The 22,280-nt window shown below is 38.4% G+C and overlaps 1 protein-coding gene across 16 annotated transcripts in view; it reads right to left on the bottom strand.

Annotated features, from left to right (window-relative positions):
- nrxn3a (neurexin 3a) overlaps positions 1-22,280 on the bottom strand; it is a 184,065-nt gene that overhangs the window by 62,635 nt on the left and 99,150 nt on the right. For 15 of the 16 annotated variants that reach the window (XR_003987134.1, XR_003987138.1, XR_003987136.1 and 12 more), the window contains exons 11-16: positions 10,413-10,616; positions 8,404-8,430; positions 2,555-2,674; positions 2,149-2,269; positions 1,506-1,766; positions 604-794 (exon numbers count right to left, since the gene is read on the bottom strand). Coding sequence is in view for 8 of the 16 variants with exons in the window: in XM_030443869.1 (XP_030299729.1) it covers positions 604-794; positions 1,506-1,766; positions 2,149-2,269; positions 2,555-2,674; positions 8,404-8,430; positions 10,413-10,616 (924 nt within the window). In the remaining 8 variants the exon portion in view is untranslated. The remainder of the gene's footprint in view (positions 1-603; positions 795-1,505; positions 1,767-2,148; positions 2,270-2,554; positions 2,675-8,403; positions 8,431-10,412; positions 10,617-22,280) is intronic. The other variant, XM_030443868.1, reaches the window with a different exon arrangement.

The following is a 22,280-nucleotide window of genomic DNA, read 5'->3' as shown; positions in this document are numbered from 1 at the left end:
AGTGCGCACCAGTGTTAAATCGGTACCAAGCAGAGCAGGAATTTCACCGGTGGCTATCTGGCCTTGATGCCCTTTTGAAAAATGTTACGCCCATTTGCCACTTTGGCTGTGGGGCTTTCTTTCTCCGTACTGCGTCTTTGCCATCTCCTGTCAAGTCCACCCAACAACAACAACTGGTCAACAGCAACAGAATCAACAGTGCATTGTGACAAATAGAAATGCAAGCGCTGAAGGGCTCTCGTTTTGAAGTTCTGATCATGTACAACTCCCAGCCAAGATGAGAAGGAGGCAATATGGTAGTTTAATTCAGAATGTTTTTGACAGTGTTGTGTATGAGTGAAATAAAATACTACGTTTGTTTTATGCGCTTGTGGTTTTGCTAAATGGTGAAGTGAAAATATGTATTTACAACTTATGAACATGAATGTGAGCATAATACAATGTAATGTAATGGAAATGGAACAGCGGATAATTAGAGCAATAATTGAATGCAAAACAAGTTGCTGCATGTTTTGTAAGTGCAACATATTCCAATTTAGCTCAGTAAAAACTGGACACACAAGGAGATGTAAGCACACAACAGCTATCATGTCCTCTGCATACCTTTCAGGTCCAGGTTCTTTGCCCCATTGATACTCTGGCTAGTAGCTGTCGCATCTACTTTCAGTGTGTGGGTGTTGCTGTTGTCTCGGGTGATGGCCACATTGTGCCACTGGTTGTCATTGAGTGCCCTCTCACTTTTGCCTTTGATGAGGTTGGGCCCATTTCCAAGGTCAAAAACATAGTGGATGTATCTGCAAGAGACAAAATCTTTTAAGAAAGCTTTTCTTTGAAATGTTCACAAACAGCCAGCCTAAACCTAAAGATGAGTCATTCTGATGATTATAGGTAGAATCCTCTGACACTGTTTGTCATTATGGATCTTGTAAAACGCCACTGTTTTTTGTTTTTTTAACACTTCAATATGTAAAAAAAAAAAATGTAGTATAAACTATTCCCTCCGTAATGATAATTAGGGCTTTATTGTCATAACACTGCAAAGACTCGTACAAGCAGCCATTGCTTTTACGGGTGTGGTTTGACCCATGGCTACTGAGCACTCAGATATTAATGTAGGAATGACTACTGTGTACTTGAATGGCAAGATGGTCTCAAGTATTATTTGTGTCTGTCTGCTATTGTATTCCAAGCAGGTAGTGCACAGTGGAGTTTTACAGTTTTTTCACTGACTGTAGCTGACCGTTATGGCATGCTTAATGTTATGAAAGCAGTGATAGTGAACCAAATCACTACAGTTGAGCTAAACAATGAGCTAAAACTTCCCAACCAGCTCTGCAAAGCTGCAGATTCTGAGATCATGCATCCCTATGGGTGGCACTTTTTTCATTGTAACACTGGTTTGAGATTGTAATTTGATAAACAGCAATTTACTACCAGTTACTACCAAACCTCCAAAGTTTCAATGTTTAAAGAGTTAGCAAACATCAATTCAAAATAAAACTTACCCTTTAACCAGTTCAACAGCGATAAAATCATTGCCATCTCCAGAGTTGAAGAGTATAAAGCCATCAGGGGAGGTTGTCTTGAACTGGAAGAAGAGGTGCATGGATGTGTAGGCCTGCAGAGTGGCAAGGCTCAGATAGCTGCTCTTGGATTTGAAGGTGACAGGGTCGGCGATAATGGAACGAACCCCAAAGCGTGCATTGAGCTCGCAATAATCAATGTCACCATTCTTGCACAGGTCGATGTAGAGCATACCATTAAATCTGAGGAGAGGAAGGAACAGGCATTTGAAACGACTCTCGTAAAAATCGTACTTGTTCTCCAAAGTCTTGAAAAAAGAGATGTCAGCCAAGGATAATTGAAAGGGCGGATTGGATAAATAGTTAAATAAATCTCTACTTAACACATTGTTTGCTTCGTGACAGAATAAAGCAGGAGTAATAGACATTTTTTTATTTGAGGCAGACATTTTCATCAGAATTTATCCCCTGTAGGCAGACAGAGCACTGACACTGAACCAAACAGTAAATGTGCTTTAAAACCAAAACTAACTAACTAAAAGTCACAGAATTTGTGTGCTTATTCTCTGTGGATTGGTTTCCTCATTACATTTAAAAGTAAAGTAAAGACAAGTGTTCTGAGTACCTGAGGCTCTGCAGATGACCAATGAAGCTGGACGGGATGCTGGAAACAAATCGACGCTCTGTCATGATGCCCGTTTCGATGTTGTGGAACTCCAGACGCGTGTGGTCACCCACCATTTGGCCTGAAGATGGGGAGGGTGGAGGGGATGGGTTGAAAAGAAAGACAAAAAACGAAAAGAAAAGAGAACACTGTCTGACACTAACACAAAAGGGCTGATTTAAGGAGAAAATTACATTAACAGTATTAGATGGATGCAAACTGTCGCTACATATCTACATGCTTTCTTTGTAGCAGAATAGAACTGTCAATCTCTAAGGCAACACACCACAGCATGGTGTAAAACCACTGACATGGCAACACTAATGACATTTCTTCAAGCATGAGCTGAGTTGATGCAGGTAAGTACCTTCAGCTACATCATCGTCAACCATTAGCTTGTAGGTTTTGCCGCGACGCACCACACGCACTGTATGCCATTCATTATCATTGAGCTTTTGCCCGGCATACAGGGTCTCTGGTCCCTTGCCTGAGAACAATGGTCAATCACAAAGTTAAAGACATCCTGAACCTTAAACCAAACCTTTGTTTTCCCACTAGTCAGCCTGGTATCATTTGCAAAAATTCTACAAGCAGCTTAAAAGCTTAAAAATAGGCTTTAGTTTTCAAACTTATACCTTTGGGAAACAAAGGTTTGGTTTAGTCAGTAATATACACAGATTAAAAAATACAAAATACTTCTGACATCTGTAATTCTCATAGAATGCACCTGATCTACAGTATATGCTGTAGAACTGCAGAATATTAAATAGTTTGAACAGAGAAAGTGCAACTACAGTTGGGATAATTTGCTTTTACTCATCACAGACTCATAGAAATAATTTCCTTTCACTTCATCCTTCCAATTTCTCCTTTTGGATATAATACACAATGTAATTTACACTAAACAATGGCATTAGCCTGTTTTTAACCTATCCCTAATTGTTTTAATCTATCACATAATCAAAGACATTATCTATGAATTTTCATATGAGATTAGATTAGGTTGGGTTATTAGCTGACTGGAGCCTGCTTGAACATGACCTTGTGTAGTGGAGGGAGTCACTGCAGGCAACGGTGGTCATTTTTAAGATGGGGAATACAGTATGGAGGTGATTTACAGCAGCTATGTTGCAGGAAGACACATTTTGACTGTTTTGGTGAGTTTTATTTTCTTTATGTTGAATTTGAACTTTTCCTGACTTTTTGTGAGTTTATTTTCTTCACTCATTAGAATGGGTAGAGAGTGGTGTTATGAGACAGGATGGGCCAAGCTAGCTGGTTAGCATATTCACTTCAATATGCATCTCAGAACAGACATATTTGACATAATGTCAACACTTTTGTTGGTAATCTTTTAAGCTAAAATTCTGGCCATATCTTTTGTTTTTAAATTAAGCATTTAAAGAACATTTTAGCACAAAATGTTTTTAGAGCTCTTACAAAAAGCATATTGATTTCAACAATTACTAAAGGTCCACCTATTATAATCTTCAACTGCAGTTAAATGCAAGAAATGAAATAAAAAAGCAGGGGGTTAAAGGTCATTGTTTTTCAGCCTGTTGAAAACATGTCTTCTTATCTGACAAGGTTGGTACTTTTTTTATTATGGGACGCAATAACAGTTGTGTCAAAGGAAAACAAAGTGGACTGCTGGTATGAGACCAGATGCATCAAGACTCTAGTGCAGAAATATCACAGTCAGTTGGGTCAAATTCGGACAGAGTCTGCTACCTCTGGCACTTTTGTAGTCCATAAATATGAACAAGAATGCAAAGAAAATAGTTTGTGTGGCTATGGTGGCTTCAATGAAAATCATCATATAACTAACAAATGTATTATGTTGAGTTTAGCCATTTTCACTTTGCTTTACAATTTCACATCTATTAGACACCCTATTACAATTTCCCTCAAATTCTTTCCTTATGCGCTGTACACATTTATGCATGGATGGCAAAGGAGCGTTAACTTTGGCAACTGATCATAACTGCTCTATTCCCAAACCATGTTTAAGTCACCCAAATTATAAAATAAACAGTTTTTTTTCTGTCAGTATCTATTTTTTCTTCTTCTGTAATTATTACAGCAACAATATAGGAAGTAATGTGAAGAAGAAGAAGAAGAAGAATATTCATTTTATACGGATAATTGTACACGGTACAATGCAGTGGTTTAACAAGTAAAACTGCTACTATTAAAGGAGTCATCACCTGGTTTGTTACATATCCAGTCCCTCTTGGATCGCTTTGGATCAATTCTCAAAACTTATCAGAATTTTTTATTTTTTTTTTTAAATCCAACATAGAGCTTGTTCTGACACTTTTTCATACCGCGACTTTCTCACGCGAGATTATGCGCGAGGTTTTGACCGGTCCGGATGTGCATTGTATTAATATGTAATGAGGCGCGCGTTGATTGGCCGCAGGAAGGACAGAGCCGGAATGGGGGGCGAGCCTGCATGCACACACAGACTCCAAAACATAAACAGCCCCCTGTCATGGCGCACACACTAAATGACGAACCTTACGGAATTCAGGCATTTATGTACGAGCCGGAGTCGGAAACCGAACGGGAGAGTGAAGAGGCAGAGACGGTGGAAGAGACACGTTTACAGCAGGATGTCTCTGAATGGTAAATTCTTTTTTTTTCCGTCTTACTTTTCACACTCGTGTTTTACATGTAAGACCTGAGTTTTAATGCTGGCGGTGACGATGTATGGCGTGAAAATGACAGAGAAATAAGCAGATTCGGCGTGCTCACTCTGGCTGAGGACGGCTGTGAGCCGATGCATATGCAAGTAGCCTCCTGTGGTAACGTCACCATAGGAGCAGAGTCAAAATCTCGTGCTTTAGGAACGCGCACTACTGTGCGCTATTCCTGTTCGGAAAAAGAGCCAAAGCGAAAAAAATAAGCCACTTTCAAACTCCAGCTTTTCAGGCAAGTTTCAACAGAGGTCCAACACCAATATGCATGATTTAACGAGAGAAATTGCGATTTCCGGGTGATGACTCCTTTAAAATAATACTTAAGTAAAAGTACAAAGTATTATTCACTACACTACTCAAACTCTACTCAGAGTATTAGGTAATTTTCAAATGTTTATAAGTAGCATTATCACTCAGGGGTCCCTGTTTCTCCAGGTTATTCAGTCTAAATTACTCCCCACACTGTTCTGCTCGGTGGTCATGGTCACCACTTCATATCTGGTCTAAAGAATTTTGTGTGTTTTGCCAGTTGTCATTGGCCCATTTAGGATCAGCTAGCCTTATTGGCTACAACAATGCAGATGAAAGGTTTAGATATTAATTCAAATTGTACTCTATTCGTTATTATTAATTCAATAGATTCAAATAATTAAATAATATTTAATGTATTTATTATTTTTAAAGTAAATAAGTAGATAACATGGTGTAATGCATACTTAAGAACACGTACAAGTAATTACAGCTTGAAAAAATGCTCATGAAAGTACAAGTACACCATAAAATTACTTACAGTCATTTGAGTGTTTGTAATTAGCTACTTCCACCACTGATCATATCTTACAAAAGATTTCTTTACTGCACTGAATGTTGAAGGAGCACAATAGAGCTCCTTAGATAGTGCTGACTGTTTCTCAGCACTCTGTATACCCTTGTTCCCCCGATGTCTGAGAGCATATTACAAAATGAACTGTCCTACGAACTCTTTTGCACATGATTTATGAGGCTGCATCATCTTCAAGTTTCAACCTCTTGATCTGTAATTACTTATTATATATTTATTTACAAGCAAATGATAAATGAAAAGACAAAGATCTCCATAGCCTCAATATGAGTAAAAGCAATTCATTTTTTTGTGAAAGCCTAAACAAATCCTTTGCAACTGAGACACTACACACTATTATACATATGGGATATCAAATTCTTACAATTTAAAGCTGTCTTGCATATTTTTGATTCTCAATCGCCTATGATGTAGGTAAACATTATAATTAGAGTCAAAAATATCAAATTATGGGAAAGCAGTGATTTTTACTTTTTTTTATCAGCATTAGGTATGGGATCATTTCCAATGCTTGTCAAAAAATTTAAAAAACAGTGGCAAACATTCCTTAATTCAATGCAGATCTGTGTCCCCATACCTTATGAGTGATTATGTTGCATCTGTTTTATGTACTGGTGAATTTCAGCAATTTTGTTAAGGTTATGAGAGCTTTCCATAAAAAAATATATTTTATTACTTACATACACACAGACTTAAATCCTTGTACGCTGCACTAGCAGTAGAGGATTCTATTCTATATACTAAAAATACTCTCCCATATTCTTACATTGTGGTCAATGTTTTGATATATGATCGCATGTGAGTTGTTCAAAGCAGAAGTATTTTTTCATGTACTACTCACCTTTTTTGACTATTATTTTTCTATATAATTAACATAAATGGAGAGAATAAGGTTATACTTTTGTCTAGAAAAGGGTAAGGGGGCTCTGCAGTTAGCCCAAAAGTGGGGTCAGGTTACCCAGTGGATGACAGTGTCAAACATCTACAGTACTAAAATCATCAACAGACCATCCAAATAAAGTGTCTCAGTTACAGGGACTAAAGGTGTTACAGTAATATTTTTTAAATCCCTCTCTCGTTAAGCCTGTTTATACCTGGTATTAGCATGGGTTGGTGACCCAAACACAAGTGGAAAGCCCTTAAGTTTTAACAATCACCAACACGCATTGTGATCTTATCACTCAAACCTCTTGTTGAGGTGGTCTGGGATGCATGTGACCCCATGTATTTTGGAGTGTAAATGCTAATTAATCCTGATGCATCACCAAAAAAGTCGCTGTCATTGCAGGACATGATGGTTGATGGTGACAGGACACCAATGTTGAGTCGTGAGCCACAGTGAAGGAAAGCTTGCTAAACCAACATTCTCTATGGAACAAGAAGCCTCGACTAAAAACACGTTGTTTGATTTCCATGTGGTTCCCTGTAATGTAAATTCCATGTTTGGTCTGTCTTAACTGCCAATGTTTGCAGCAGATGTGTGTGTGTTCACTCTACAATCTCTGTTGCAACTCATTTTTAAAATTAAACTAGCAGGTGCAATAACCCCAGACTCCTGTAAACAGGAGACAATCAAGGGTTGCAACAAAGCTACAGCAAATTCTAAATTAGTTTTGCTTTCTTGTTAATTTGGCATTTAATAAAATACATAAAGGTCTATTTCCATGTAAAAAAGTGTCAGTTTGTTATGACTTCGCTGTACCAGCCTGTCAGCTACTCTGTGTCTAAAGTGCATCTTACATGCCAACATTTAGCAACTGTTTGAATACTGTTTAAACCAAATTCATGAAATGTGTTGATTTATTGACTGTAAACATTCTAAATGTTAAAAATACAGTACACAGTAACCAATATAGATTTCCTCTTTGTCACCTATGAAAAAAGTCCCAAGTCTCCCTTAAACAATCTTGACATTTTAAAAAGTTGACGTGACTTTGTGAAATGCTGTTTTTCATGTATTTTAATTAGATAATTAATGTGGGCCTCCATTAAAACCTGCACGGTTATACATTAAGTTCTGTCCTTCTTTCCAGTGAAGACAAAAATCTGTGTCTGTTTGTCCCGGTGATGTATGTTTATTTTCATATAAAGCAGTGAATTGAAAGCCAATCACCAGTGGTCACTCGCGATGCGTGTCTAGACGTATTTCAGTGCCAGGTGTAAACTGACACACTTAGAGCTGTCCACCTGTGTTCACATCATCCAAGAGGCACAAAATACCAGTTATACTCCTTTACCACTTGTTGTAGCTTATTGATAATAAACAAAATAAAGTAGCACTCTGTGACACCTAAACTTTCTTAAAACCATTGTGTAAAGTGAAATATGTACTGTAAGAATGATTATCTTTTAATGTATTCATTATTAACATATTGTCACTTCTACTATATACAGTGCATTATAGTATACATAACATACCCATCGGTGTATAATACAGTAAAGTAGTTGATTTAAAAAGTGGTTAAGATATGTCTAATAATTAAAACAATCACCACTAATTCCAACTGCCTGAGGCTATTTCTGTTGGTTCCCAACCAACTCAGCAAAGTCATCCTCCACATGCCTGGCTAAAGAGAAGGTGGGGCGGTGCAGGACTCACATTTTTAAAAACACTTTTCCTTTAAAAAGAAACATCAACATAGAGAGCAAAATGAAACTTGAGTGTTAACTTACTGGAGTTACAGTTTATCCTGATACAGTCTAGATGGGGAAGAATAAATGACAGATGAAATTGCATCCTTCAAGGTTACTGCTGCAGACATCCAAAAACAAAAAGTCCACCCTTCCGGGGACGCACACATGCAGGAAGGCAGCCATTTTATTCATTTGATATTTATGTTCAACTTTATGCCAAATTACCATGAAATAAATGATTGATTTCCAAGTATTACAACATTTAATTTAACATTATTTAACAGTAAATAAAATAATGCATGGATTTGTTAGATAAATGTGTGGTGGTCGACATAAGCTGCTTTTCTGGAGCTTTCTTTACCCATAATACCAGAGTCCAAATATATTATTTGTTTATGCACAGTATTTACAGTAAAATGGCCACTTGTAGTACCAGTTACATGAGTTTTCCAACCCAACACTGTTTGACTTTAGGTGCAAATACTCAGATTAGAGAAGTCAAAGTCTCTGGCTCCAGAGCCTCCACACCAACAAGGTGGTAGCAGTCATCCATTTTAGAGCCACTGATCTTTGAAAAGTCAAGAAATACAGACTGATATAATTCAGTTTGCAAAGTTAGAACTGTACGAAACTAGTGTGGAAGACAACAAATATCTGAAGTGTGAAACTGTCCCACTGAGGCCAGAATAATGCTGTAAACAGCTGTGAAGACAGTGAGGGTTGGTCACCATGTGGCTGGTGGTTTCATGTGTCGTCAACCGCAACAGAAAAGTGGGAGCAAACAGCCACGATCCAATCAGCACCAGCACCATGCAGAGGCACAGGAACCCCAATGATCAAATCTGGAGAACTAGCCTACACCTACACATGTCAATGAGCTAGATCACAGGCTAGATCTGTAAATATGTTCATAGAGAATCACACAAATTAATAGGCTAAGAAATCATATGAGCACTGACCGATTAGTGCTGCAAATATTTTACAGGAAATCTAGAGTATGATTTACATTAACTAATATAATCAATGAAGGACTGACCTAATGTGGTTTGGCAAACAATCTAACATATGCTTGCTTACTTCTTCTGATCTTTCATGAAACAAAATACATGTTAGATAAAGATTGAGATATGTGACTAACTTTTTCATTATCTTTATATAACACAATTTGGAAGTATTTGGGGTCACAGCCAGCTGTAGGTTTTGCTGGGCTCTGTTCTCGGGCTGTTCGCCTGACGGGCCGCAGGCTTAAGGCCTTTGAAGGGGTGAATACCATCTTTTGACAAAGCATGATGGGAAATGGAGTTGACAGGAAAAACATAAGAACAAAACACGGGAAAAAAAGCATCGACTTCCATAGAAGACACCATCATTAGCAAAGAAAATAACCACCCAGAAGAGCAAGAAAATTAACAGAGAGATGACTTGATGTCACAGTAAATTTACTGAGAAAGACAAGAAAAGTCTTCTAATGTCCAGTTGAATGACGGACTGGAGATCAGTGGGCATACTTCACCTCTTAGAAAGTCTCAGCACACTTTGTTCTTTAAAAAGACGTTATCAGAGACTAGACTTTAAAGTCCAGTGTCTCTACATCATAATGTATTTTCTGGTCATTGTGCTGTGACTGTCTCAAAAGTTCTGTAAAGAACGTGGATATGGCTATGATTTGTCTGTTTCAAAGATGGGCCAAACATGTTTAACATTGAAATAAAAAACATAAGTTATGATGGTATATCATAATTTGAGATGTTAACCAGTAAATAGTCATATACAGTAAGCAGTCCATGGTTATCTGTGTGCACAAACCGTTTTCACACTCATGCAAGAGATCAAAACTCTCTTATCTATGGCCTAAAACAGGTAGAAATCTAAAAATCTAAAAGATCACAGTGATGGTTAACTGATGGAAAGACTGTGCACAAAAAGATAGAAAGAGAGTGAAAGTAGAGAAGAGGTCATTGGTAAACCGTCTCATGGTGAAGGTGGAGGTGTGGAGGCAGATGGGTGGAGGTGGGTGGTGGGGGAGGGGGATGGGGGACATACGATACCTAGGTTGACCGTGAGCTTGACGCGACCCCCGTCCAACTCCAGCCTGAGCGTGTCGGCTGAGTCTCGAGAGGTTGTGGCCATTAGGAGGCCGTAAGCTCGCTGGCAACGAAAACGCAGGGAAACGTCCTCGGCCTCGGTGTGCATGATGTTCGGCATCACCACCTTCATGTACATGCTGCCGTCATAGGAGAGTATGGAAGCCTCTGTGGGAGCGAGTCAGAAGCACAAAGAGATGTTAGCCATGTCTCAAATATACTATACTGGGACAAGTGTATTTAAAAAAAAAAATTCTGAATGAATGTCATCCACATGTCAAAAATGTAATGAAGAATGAATTTGATAATAAAAGCCCAGACAAAACATGATAATTTTTTTGTTTGGCTTGAGTTGGTTGTTTTTCAGCTTCAAAAATGTTCAGACCAGTGTTAACCTGTGATTACTGGCAATAGCCCGGATTCATTTAAGTTGCTTGTGGTTTTGGGAAGACATTGACAACAGGAAGAGAATGTGCAGCTGTCTTTGTACTTACTAGTTTAATGTAACTACATTTTCAAAACATTCATTTTCAAGCAGACCTACTGTAGTTCTGGTAATGTGAAAGTGTAAATGAACACACAGCACAGTGCCTCCCTGGATGTTGTCAGTGGAGACGAAACTCATGTAGGCTGACTATACAACTTCACAATAATCAATATGTCATTATGTACAATGAGATGCTTTTACATGTAAACATACTCCCTGCCCACTGGCTAATGTCCACGAGATTATTCCAGAGTCTGAGTAAAGAAGATGGTGAAGGCGTGTGTGTGTGTGTGTGTGTGTGTGTGTGTGTGTGTGTGTCTGTTGGTTTGATCAAGTCTGAGGTAATTCATGTCCACTTTAATGAAGTTGGTTGAACGCATTTTCTTTGTAATTTTTTGTAGGCTTCACTCCATTTCTAGTCTAACAGTTACAACTTATTATTCATTTTTTCCAACTCAAACCAGCAGACTGACTTAATTTACACAAAGCTGTGTTTCATACGTGAATGAATTTCAGTGCCAATTCTGTTGTGTAACATCAGCTATATGTTCTAAAACACAATTCACTCAAAAATAATGACCTTTCATTGCACTGACAGAAAATCGACTCAATGTACAAGTCTTTCAAAATTCATGAACTGTTTTCTCGCTCAAGTTCAACCACCACTAATCCCTGTGTATTCACATTACACAGGTTGACATGTGATTGTCAAAACTCATATATACTCAAAATAACATCATATTCATTAACTCTAAAAACACACAACTTGTGATCATGACAGCACAAACAGAGCACTGTTGAAACAGATATGATATTTTTGGTGTATGTTGGCTGACCGCTGGCTTCAAACTCACAAAGCGTTGATTATGTGGATACAAGCAGACACCTCAGCTTGGAAGTAGCAGAAGTGAGGTGACTATTACACAAAAACTGCTCCCACTGCCAACAACAGCTAATCCCTGCCAAAACATGAAGTTGTACAATATACGCCTCATTTATTTGGCTCTAGGAGTTGCAAAATAGTCATCCCATATGGCTCTTTTTAGTCTGTGTCCTCATCTGACTGTGAACTGTCGACACACTTTGTCTGCAGCTCAAATTGGCTGTTACACCATGCTGTGCTCTCATTCTGCCCTCCCCTTTTCAAAGACATTTGGGTTGACAGCGGTGAGTGCGAGGAAATCATAGACTGCTCAAACTCACAAATACACACATATGCAGGCGCTCACAAGGAGCACGCAGTATATGACAGCTTCAGCGTGTTAGAGGATGTCTAACATGCAGTTGTGCTGTGGATGCAATCTTAACAGCTATTGAGCTTGCACATCAACACATTCATCCCCATGACATCTGAGAAATCTTTATCCACTGATAAAGGTCATGTGAAAATGCAAAGTGAATCCCGACTTGGGATTGTTTTGTGAAACATCAGTGTGTTGTTTGATCTGTACGCTAGTCTTACATTTGGAATTGTAATCAACACTGAAGTCTTTAGGGGACACTCTAAGACTCTTTCAGCACCTTACTGAGTGAAACAAGTTGTCTGTAGTGTTGAGAGTGCATTGTATGACTGTCTGAGGAACCCATTAAGGGCGTTCTGTGTGTTATATGACTTAATATTGAACTAGTTGACATTAGTCCGTGTCATTTTGAGTGTTGTTTCATGGGTAGATTTAAAAAAATAATTTTTTTACTAACGGTGCAAATTATTTTGTGTAAATTAAATGTATTTCCTGAGTGAGTTTGAGTTGTGGGTAGTGTAAAGAAAAAGTCTTGAGTGAGATCAAACTTCTTTGTAAGTTCATCAGGTGATAGTAGGGTGTTAATAAAACAGGACCTCTAAATGAGTGATTTCTTTAATTTCCTAATTTCATGTTAAAACACAAGGTGTGATTATTGATTAGACAGACTGGGTTGTTGTAAATAGGGGTGAATTGACATGGTGAGAGGGTGTGATCGGTGTTTTTACAGTTGCAGTTGAAGCTGTAGTCTGTAACTATTTTTTTTGTTATATTTGCTAAAACTGTCATTAAGATACAGGTCAGCTGTGTAAAAATTCACTGTATGTGGCTCCACCCAGTGGCCTTAATTTGATTTGTAAGAATCCACCGCGCCCTGGTCAACACAACCAATCAGAGCCAAAGGGGGTGTCTGAGAAGTGTCAATCACTCTCATTAATACGCTGCTGGCAGCCCCCCTCCCTCACGCAGCACGTACTGGGCAGTGCCCCTCCCCCGTGCAGGCGCAGTGCCTGCTCTTACCTGGTCAGATACATTCCAGCTCAAAATCAAACTGTAAACAATGGTGGAGAACAGACAACAACAGTATCAGAGCCGAAAAATGCCCCACCATTGCCAATGTCAAAGAGAAGAAATAAGAAGACCAAGCCAAAAGAACTGGACCAAGCCAGAGAGAGACGTCATTTCAGAGGTGGAGGGAGCTGCAGGATTTGTAAGGACTCAAGAGAACCACAGAGTTAGCGGCTTTCTGCTGGACAAGTAAGGACCGCTGCTTGATATATGTCTAATTCTATGTTTTAACCATAAGGCTATGGTGGCGGCAGATACAGTTATACTCGCAATAGCGCATATCACCATATGATGGTGCAGCCGACCTATGTAGCTTGCTGCTAAATCTTGTTTTAGGTTTAGAGAAACAACGTTACTCATGCTTCAGAAAGGCAGCATAGTGATGATGATTACCTGAATGATTAGCTGGTAACTCTGTCTACCGCAATTTGAGGAATATTGTTTATTACTGGGGTTACTACAGTGATTGGCATAAGGAACTCATCATTGTAATTTAGTTGTATTGGTCAGAAATAGAACAATCAGGGCTTATGTTGTTGTTGTTATTTTGAATGCGCCATCTTGGTTATATGGCTTCCTCTGTTACCGTGTCTACAAGCCTGCTCGTGCACAGCTGGCTCCTCTGTGGGGAGGGGCTTTGAAGGCAGGGCTGCAGCACAGCAGAGAGGAAGAAGGAGGGACCTGGGAGCTGTACTCATCCAAATGTTCTGGCAAAGACCACTTTTTTCTCAAAACTCCAGACTGCAGCTTTAAGGTGTTTTATTTTTGTGAGAGAAGCCATTAATGGAGAGATTGTTGCATTTTGATGTTCAATTTCTAACCAAGGATTCCTTGGAGGTCAATCCCCACACTTAAAGTTATCAATTTGGATGTTGAAAGGTTGTTTTAGGGTTGCAGCATTCCACTAGTGTATATATAATGGGAGGGTGGTTGATTTAGAGCAGTTACTGGAGTAATCAGAGTAATTCGAACACTGATGAAACAGTGATGCTTGATGTTTTTTGTATTCACAGTGATGAATCATCTGCGTATAAGCTGACCTAATGGGTTGTATTGGCGATTATAATTCCGGTGATTTGTGTGTCCCAGGAAAGGCAGCTGATAGGGGTTCAATAAACTGTGTGAATAACAGTGGAGAGAGTGCACATCCTTGTCTTGTGCCATGGTTTAGTTTAAATGGTTGTGAGATTTTCACATTGGTGATTACTGATGCTGTGGGTGAGTTGTAAAATATGTTAATCCATTTACTGAATGACTCTTCATAACCAAACATGTTTACATCTTTTGGTTGTTGGATATATTTATTAGGTTGACTAGATGGAAAGCCACCTGATGCAGGCGCTTTATTATTTACTATGGCTTGGAGTGCTTTCTCACAGTATGGGTCTGTCTAAAATATTTGCATGAATTTTTGGAAACATGAGTAAATTGGAGCGTTTGCTGTGTAAGTTTGCAATGTTTATATATATAATTTGGGGTGTATATAATATTCTCTACAAAAGAAATGTAGCAGATGTATAATTTTGTCTTATGGTTGCTTTAGTTGATTTGCCAGATATTTTCCCGATTTGTCACAGTATTCAAAATAGTTATGGTTGAACTTACTACTAGTGATAGTAACCATAGTGCCCATCAGCATCATTGTTCCCCCTGGAAGTGGTTTCACTTTATGGAATGATAATACTTGTCTTTGTACAATTGCATAGGTCTGAGTATGGAGTTGTGAAAAAATATTAATACAAATGCAAAAATGCCATTCAACATAATAATAGATGAACACAGAGATGGATATAACCATCTTTCTTTTCTCTGAGTTGTCAGAATTGCTTTCTTTGATACCGGTAAAGATCAAATCTTCGCACCTGTTGCCTGATTGAATGTCGAGTACAGTTGACAGTCTACAGATTAGAGTTTTATTTCTATTTATGAATATACTGAACATCTTGTCATACAAAAGCCAGTGTCTGTAGCTTTTACTTGAGCGAACGCATTAGGTTTGTCCATCTTGTAACACTGTTGTAGGTGAAGTAGATGAATGGCAGGTTTCTCCTTTTTATCTTCTCAGGTGAACTTTTCAGCCTGTATTTTTCATTTCTGTTATTTTCTTAATACTGCCAAGTCTCTGCTCCATATCATCTTACATTCATCCAGAGTTGAAAAGCAGTTGTGGTTGCTGTTTTCTTGCATTACGCTGGTATCAAACAGAGGTGAGTATTTGTCCTGTCACAATAACTTATTATGATAAATGAGCCAATAAGATGCTGAGACATTATGTGTCCTACAAATGCCCTTTGTTCAGTTGAGCTGCATAAATAGGAAACTGTAGTTATACCAAGTGCCCACAAAGTGGCGACAGAGCCCATCTGTCTGCTAGGAAAATATTTGTAGTAAGTAAAGCTGGAAGGGAGGGGGGATAAAGAGGGGCTAAAACAGATAGTAAAAGAAAGAATAGCGGATGAAACCAAGAGTAGGAGAAGGTAAAACCACCCCTCTCTCCATCACACAAACACACACAGATTTTCAAAATAAAATGCCAAATAAGGTAAAAGGATCTAACCAGGGGTCTCTGGGATAGGCCATATTTTCCAAATAAAAGCCCTAGATGTAGATGGTGCTGAAAAAGGCTGGATTTCAGGTTAAAGGTCCCCAAAGTCGAACAGAGTTTACAACAGGCTACATGAGTACTGAAGAAACTAAAACTCTGTAAATGCCTATGTCTTTGTACTCTTGCAAGTTCTACACTTAAACTCATTCAAATCTTAATCCTATGACTCTATTTCATCATCTTTCATACCTTGTACTACATTTTGCCCTCTTTATCCCTTTCCAACTTTTCCAACTGTTTATGCTCTTTCAGCTGCTCCATCATACAAAATTAAGCCAGCAATGCAGTTCAGCTTCCAGCGGTACAGGAACCAATGCAGTTTGTTATTCTCCACCCACTTCATCTCGTTTAAAGCTGTACACTATGACTCTCATTTGAACCCCTTTCATTGCTTACACTATATTTTCATCTTCCATCCTTTTCCCACACTTCAAACTATTCATACTCCTTCAGCTGCGTCTTCATAGAAATTAAAGCCAGTAATTTGTCAGCTTTTCAACATCCAGCATTCACACAATTTCTTAAGATATCGCCTTCTCAAGTTTTTAACTGTTTTTAATATATAGTCAAGCCTTCACCTTTTTTAGGCTTAGTTCACAATTGGAAGCTACCACTGTCTCACACATATACACACACAGATGTAAGATGCAGCCAAAGATTTTTTTTTACAGTGGTTGTTGCCTAGTATCCCTTTAAAAGACTAACTATATGTAACATTAGTTTAAAAAATCATGGTCTTCTTTAACAAAAAACAATGTTGTTTAGGGAGCAAACATTAAGTCCATGGGTTTCAGTGTCAAAATCACATGCCATCAACCTCCCTATGAGGGCTGAGGACATAGGTGTCATCTACACTTTTGATCAGTACTTTTTAATACAATTATTCATTTCTATATTTTGAGGTAATATTTTCTGTTATTCATGGACATCCATATATGTATCCTATCCATGCATCTTACAAGTGGTTGTGACTGCTCATGGAGTTAGGTAGATCAAATGACAATATGCAACAGATCCATTCCTGCTCAGGACCATCCCATGGTTTTGTACTACAGCAGTGAAAATGTCCTTTTATAAAAATCTACAGTGAAACTAAAAAAGGTAGTACAGAACAAAGAGTACAGAACAGAGTTCTATTCATTTATCCACAGATTTGTGTATTAAGTAAGGACAAGCTGCATAGTAGAGAAGCATATAAATGAATAGTATATGTTGCTCCAACAACATAGTGACATGCGTGCATAATATGAATCATATTGGTACAACAGGATATTTTGTTTACACATGACCTAATGCACCATACAAATTTCATATGAATAAGGATTTTTTTTTCGATCTATTGTGTGTTCTCATGCTGTACTTGTGTCTTGGTCCATGCTCAACTGCACATGATATAAATGCCCGTGTTTGGTCGCAGGGATGCTTGGGACTGATGTCTAATTGACAAGGTGTCAGATTAAAGCACGGTGAAATATACACAATTTAAATTCTCATTACAGCCCTGGATTGGGCTGTCAGATTAATTCTAACATGTCATATTTCTTGGATGTAACTTTGTGTAGAAGGGTGAGTGTGTATCCATGTGTGTCTGTGTGTATCAGTAGAGTGTGTCTAAAGGATTGATACACTTTTAACTGACTGACCTTGCCATGTTAATACCACGCAGGAGAAGACCTTAATGCATTTTGTTTGGTGTGAAGATTCCCTTCACTTCAACTGTTTATTTCTCTTTATTTTTGTGATGTAGGAGAAAGAGTGAGTTCTCTAAAGTCTGTTGACACCCCTCAAGTTGATTATCAGGGACATTTATCATACTCTGTCATCATCTGCTGACCTTGTGTCATGTATCACAGAGGGAAGCATGCATCTATCTATGGACAAGAGGCTTGACTCATGGCAGTGCAAGATGTAAGTGTTAAAGGTTTCCTTGGATAGCCAGCCAATTTAGCTTAGATAGTTAGCCTCCCTTATGAGTAGATAGTAGTAGTAAGAGTAAGATTACAATTACAGCTCAAAATATTAGTATTAATATGGCGTTGATAAAAGTTAAGAGACTACTGATACCTTGACCAGCTATAAGACCTCATAGTCAGTACGATAACACTGTAGCTCAGAAGGTAGAGCGGGTTGTCCAGTAATCTGAAAGTTGCTGGTTCAAATCCCCATCTCCCCCAGCTGCATGTTGAAGTACGTTGATATTTCAGTCAGAGTTTTGCAAACAACCCAGTACCAAAACTACTTTCAGCAGGGTTACTAATGATGTATTAATGAGTGCTGATATTGGGGATTGCTCTATTCTAATGCTGCTCAACTTCAGTGCGGCATTTGACACTATTGACCATAATGTTCTAATTAACAGACATTGCTGGAATGGCTAAATTTGTTTGAGTCATATCTCTCAAACAAAGCATTTTCTATTTCAGTTGATAATTTTTTTTTCATCCTCAGCCCAAATGATATGCGGTTTGCCACAGGGATCTAGCCTTGGCCCAATTTTGTTTTCCCTTTATATGCTCCCATTACGAAACGTTATCAGTCAATTCAAAGGGGTCTGTTATTTTTGCTATGTGGACAACACACAAATCTACCCGTCCTTTAAGCCTGACAATACTAGCTGTTTGAGTAGTTTAATGGAGTGCATAACTGCCATTAAAAAATGAATGATGTGCAATTTTTTACAACTAAACTCAAATGAGACAAAAATAACAATCTTTGGCCTTAACACCTGGCCAGCAAATTAAAAACTGAACTTTGAACCACATGTAAATAATCCCATAAAATCCTGTTACTTCTCACAAAGTAACATAAATAAAATTGGAACAGCTCTGTCCTAATTGTACTTGGAAAGGTATATTCAATTCACATAGTGTCAATCACACAACATGGTTTGGCCCCTAGTTACATTACAGAACTATTGATTCCCTGTGCTCCAAATTGCAACCTAAAATAATCTCACCTACCTTTGCTAGATGAAGTACCTAGGTCAAGGCTGCTAACAAAAGGTGACCGACCTATTGCCACCAGAGTTCCAAGGCTTAATTCACTAGCCTGAGGAGATAAGGTTGGCAAACATATTGCCTTTTTTAAAGTCATTGCTTAAAACATAGTTTTATAGGAGAGCCTTTTTGATGGCTGGTCTGTAAATTCTCTGCTAGGGTGTTTTACTACCACTTCCTGTATTTGTTCTTATCTATAACTATGGTGGCCCATATTCTTGATTTAGTTTGATTCTTATGTATTCTGTGGAGCAGTTTTTCTGGATTGGTCTAGATATGCTTTGCACTGATTTTAACAGTGATTGCTTCCGATTTATAGGAGGAGATTCGTACAAATTTAAAAATTGCAGAAAATCTTTCAATGCTTAAATGAAAAGACTTCATATGGATAGATTCATCAGGACCCACAGAATCCAGGAAAACAGTTCACAAGTTAAGATCAAAATCTAAACTTCATTGTTATAGTGCCACCATGTTTTGTGAGTTTGAGAACTGTGGATCTTATGGTTTCTGAGACCCAAATACTTTTAAAGAATAAGAAGCAAATATGCTACCCATTTAAAGAAACTGGGTATTGAATTGGTGAATGAATAGTATTTCTGGTCAAAGGTTAGAAACTTAGATCAACAGCACAGTGACCATTACATGGGTTGTTTCAATGATGGAACATGTGCTGTGGAAATATGCCTCATGATGATTTTTATCATTTGAGCCATTTTTGTATGGGTTATTCCACTCCATCAGTGTGATTTCCCCAACCTTTATTTAGGACAGGCCACTATTTTTCTTGCTTGCCTTTAATCAGATCGCCACAACACTTCTGTGGAATCTTTTTTGTTACTGGGACACCTGACATGATGAGAATGGTAAATGTTAGAACTGCATCACAAAAAAACGTGATTGGACATTGCAGTGTCAGGGACAAGGCAAATAACAGCACTGCTAATATCATAGCAGTGAAAAGTTAAAGTATGTTTCCTGGACATGATGATTAAAACTAATCAGTCATTGATATGGGACCAATTAAATGTACTCAGTAAAGAGCAGTCAAGGAAATTGAAATGAGAGTCCTTAAGACCGTAGTGAAATTCGATGCCTGTTTCCGAACATACTGTATGTGCGTTCAGTATTCAGTCCTTACATCACAATCATGAAACATTTGGCTTCATGGCTTGTATCCTTGTTATTGATCAACAGTCCCATGTTACTGCAGAGTAGCAATTATCAAAACTACTAGGAACTCTGGCATTTACTGAACACCTCAACTGTGTGAGCCAGAGGTGGAATTATTTATAAGCAGACCCTTTCGTCCTCTGTAAATCAATGGTAAATAGACCAACAGGTGTCTATGCTCATGCCAAGAGTAAGAGGCATGATATATTTCTTTAAGCCCCAATATATTCTCAACTCCATTACTTAACTATGGATGTTTTACTACTGTGGCACTTTATTTTGTCAGACAAATTAGTTGAAGTCAGAGCCTAAGACAAATAGTAAGTAATGCCATGCAGAGCAGTAAACATCTACTGGGTACACAGCGCTAGCATCAAGGTAAAATGGCTTCTATGTCACACATGGACACACAGAGTATTTTTTGGCTACATCTTGAAGTGTCACAGCTGCTTTACCATCACAGCATCAGTCAATGAGTACAGCTGTATCACTCTAAGGCCAGTGGATAATGATGAGGAAGGTGGTTCTCAGTCATCCACGTCATGGTAATTCTAAGTGCTATATCGTCGGCAACTGGAAAACTGGAAACCAGTCCATCTGCCTACAATATATCACTTATGCAAAATATAAAGTGCAATGTTCACAAATATCTAAATATCTAAAGACCAATAATAGTGTTAATGAAAAAGATATTATGGAGTCCTGACTCGCTTTGGCTCCTGATTATTATATTGCAATATTTCAATAAAATATCCCTTGAGAAATAATTCAAGGTGAAATGTACACCCCATATCTGATTGACCCACTGATGCCCTACAACTTTCCCTTTCAAAAGTAAAAATTAGTTTCTGGGGAAATGATTATCCAGCAGCACACTGGATGGAGGAAGAAAAGAAACGGCTATAGATACAGAGATACGATCAGAGAGCTGTAATTTGATATGCTAAAAAAAAAAAAAAAAAAAAAAAAAGCCGCAGGAGTAATCTGGGGGGATTGGGGATGTGTTAATCATTTTTCAGCTCTGATCAGTCTTTATTAAACTGTCAAAACACCACGACAGAAAAATTGGTCAGAAGGCCAGTGGAATGTTCTCTGGCAGATGGGTGGTGTGGCAGTGGAACCTGGACTGTCCTGCACCACCAGTCTATCACAGTGTCTCAAAACTATAATCTACAATCCTAATGCAATATATTTCTAGTACTGCATCAATTATGCACAATGCAGTCAAAAATATACAACATTGTACTTGATTTCTATAAACATCGACTATACAAGGCATGTGCATGGGGCTCAACTCCCCATGTGTAAAACAAGTTCTTTCCAACACAACTTTGCAGGGACAACATCGATTGATCCCGGATTCAGTGCAACACAAGACAGTTGTGATTGGTTAAAAGAAATGCCAACAAGCCAGAGCATTTTCTCCTCCATACCAAGATGACAATTGGCCATGTGAGACTAGTGGAAATCATGCCATTTTATACCCACACCCTCTACACCGATGTTCTAGGAATACCAATCTATATTATATCACCTGTGATGCCATCAACTCAAAAACCAGGCCACTGATACATCACAATAAACTACAGTATGTCAAGACTGGGGTTTATTAGCCCCAAACAGCCTTGCTGCAAGGAGTTGACCAAATGCTAACTTGCAAGGTTAACACATTTTTAATGTGTGAGTGTGTGGAGAAGGCTGTGTGTGTTTACGTGAGAGCTCAGACTCTGACTGATCTCATCTCGTCACCAGGAACTCAATGCCTCCTTTTCCATTTGGTCTCTGTGAGTTTAATTTACTGAAGTCAAACGGCATCAGTGTAGGCCGGAATTTTATAGGTCGAGGTAAAACATTATTAGTGTTCACATCAATGTCCGGCATAGAAACACTTTGAACACTGGTCACTATGGAGGGCGGGAGAGGAGGATGATAGTGACAGAAACTAGCAGATGTTCTTCAATAGGGGGGTGCACAAATGGCCTGTTTGTATTGATTCTGCAATGTTAGATTAAAAGACTTCTTAACTCAGTTTGCATTCATGAATAGGGGGCTTACGTTGCAGCTGTAATGTGCCCAGAAAGCATATTATCTCCCGGCACTGTCTCTGTGTCTATGTTGATTATGTTTAAAAACTGTGTGCATGCACTTATTAGTCATGCCTGCCTCACCCTTTTTATGGTCGAGAACAATTCCATTTAATCTACTATGTATCATATCCAACTGGAGAGTTACACAGCAGTCCAGGCTACTACTGTACACTAA

This window comes from Sparus aurata, chromosome 16 (assembly GCF_900880675.1).
Source record: "Sparus aurata chromosome 16, fSpaAur1.1, whole genome shotgun sequence".
Taxonomy (NCBI): domain Eukaryota; kingdom Metazoa; phylum Chordata; class Actinopteri; order Spariformes; family Sparidae; genus Sparus; species Sparus aurata.
Note: the sequence above shows the minus strand (reverse complement) of the source record. Positions and strands in the feature narration are given on the sequence as shown.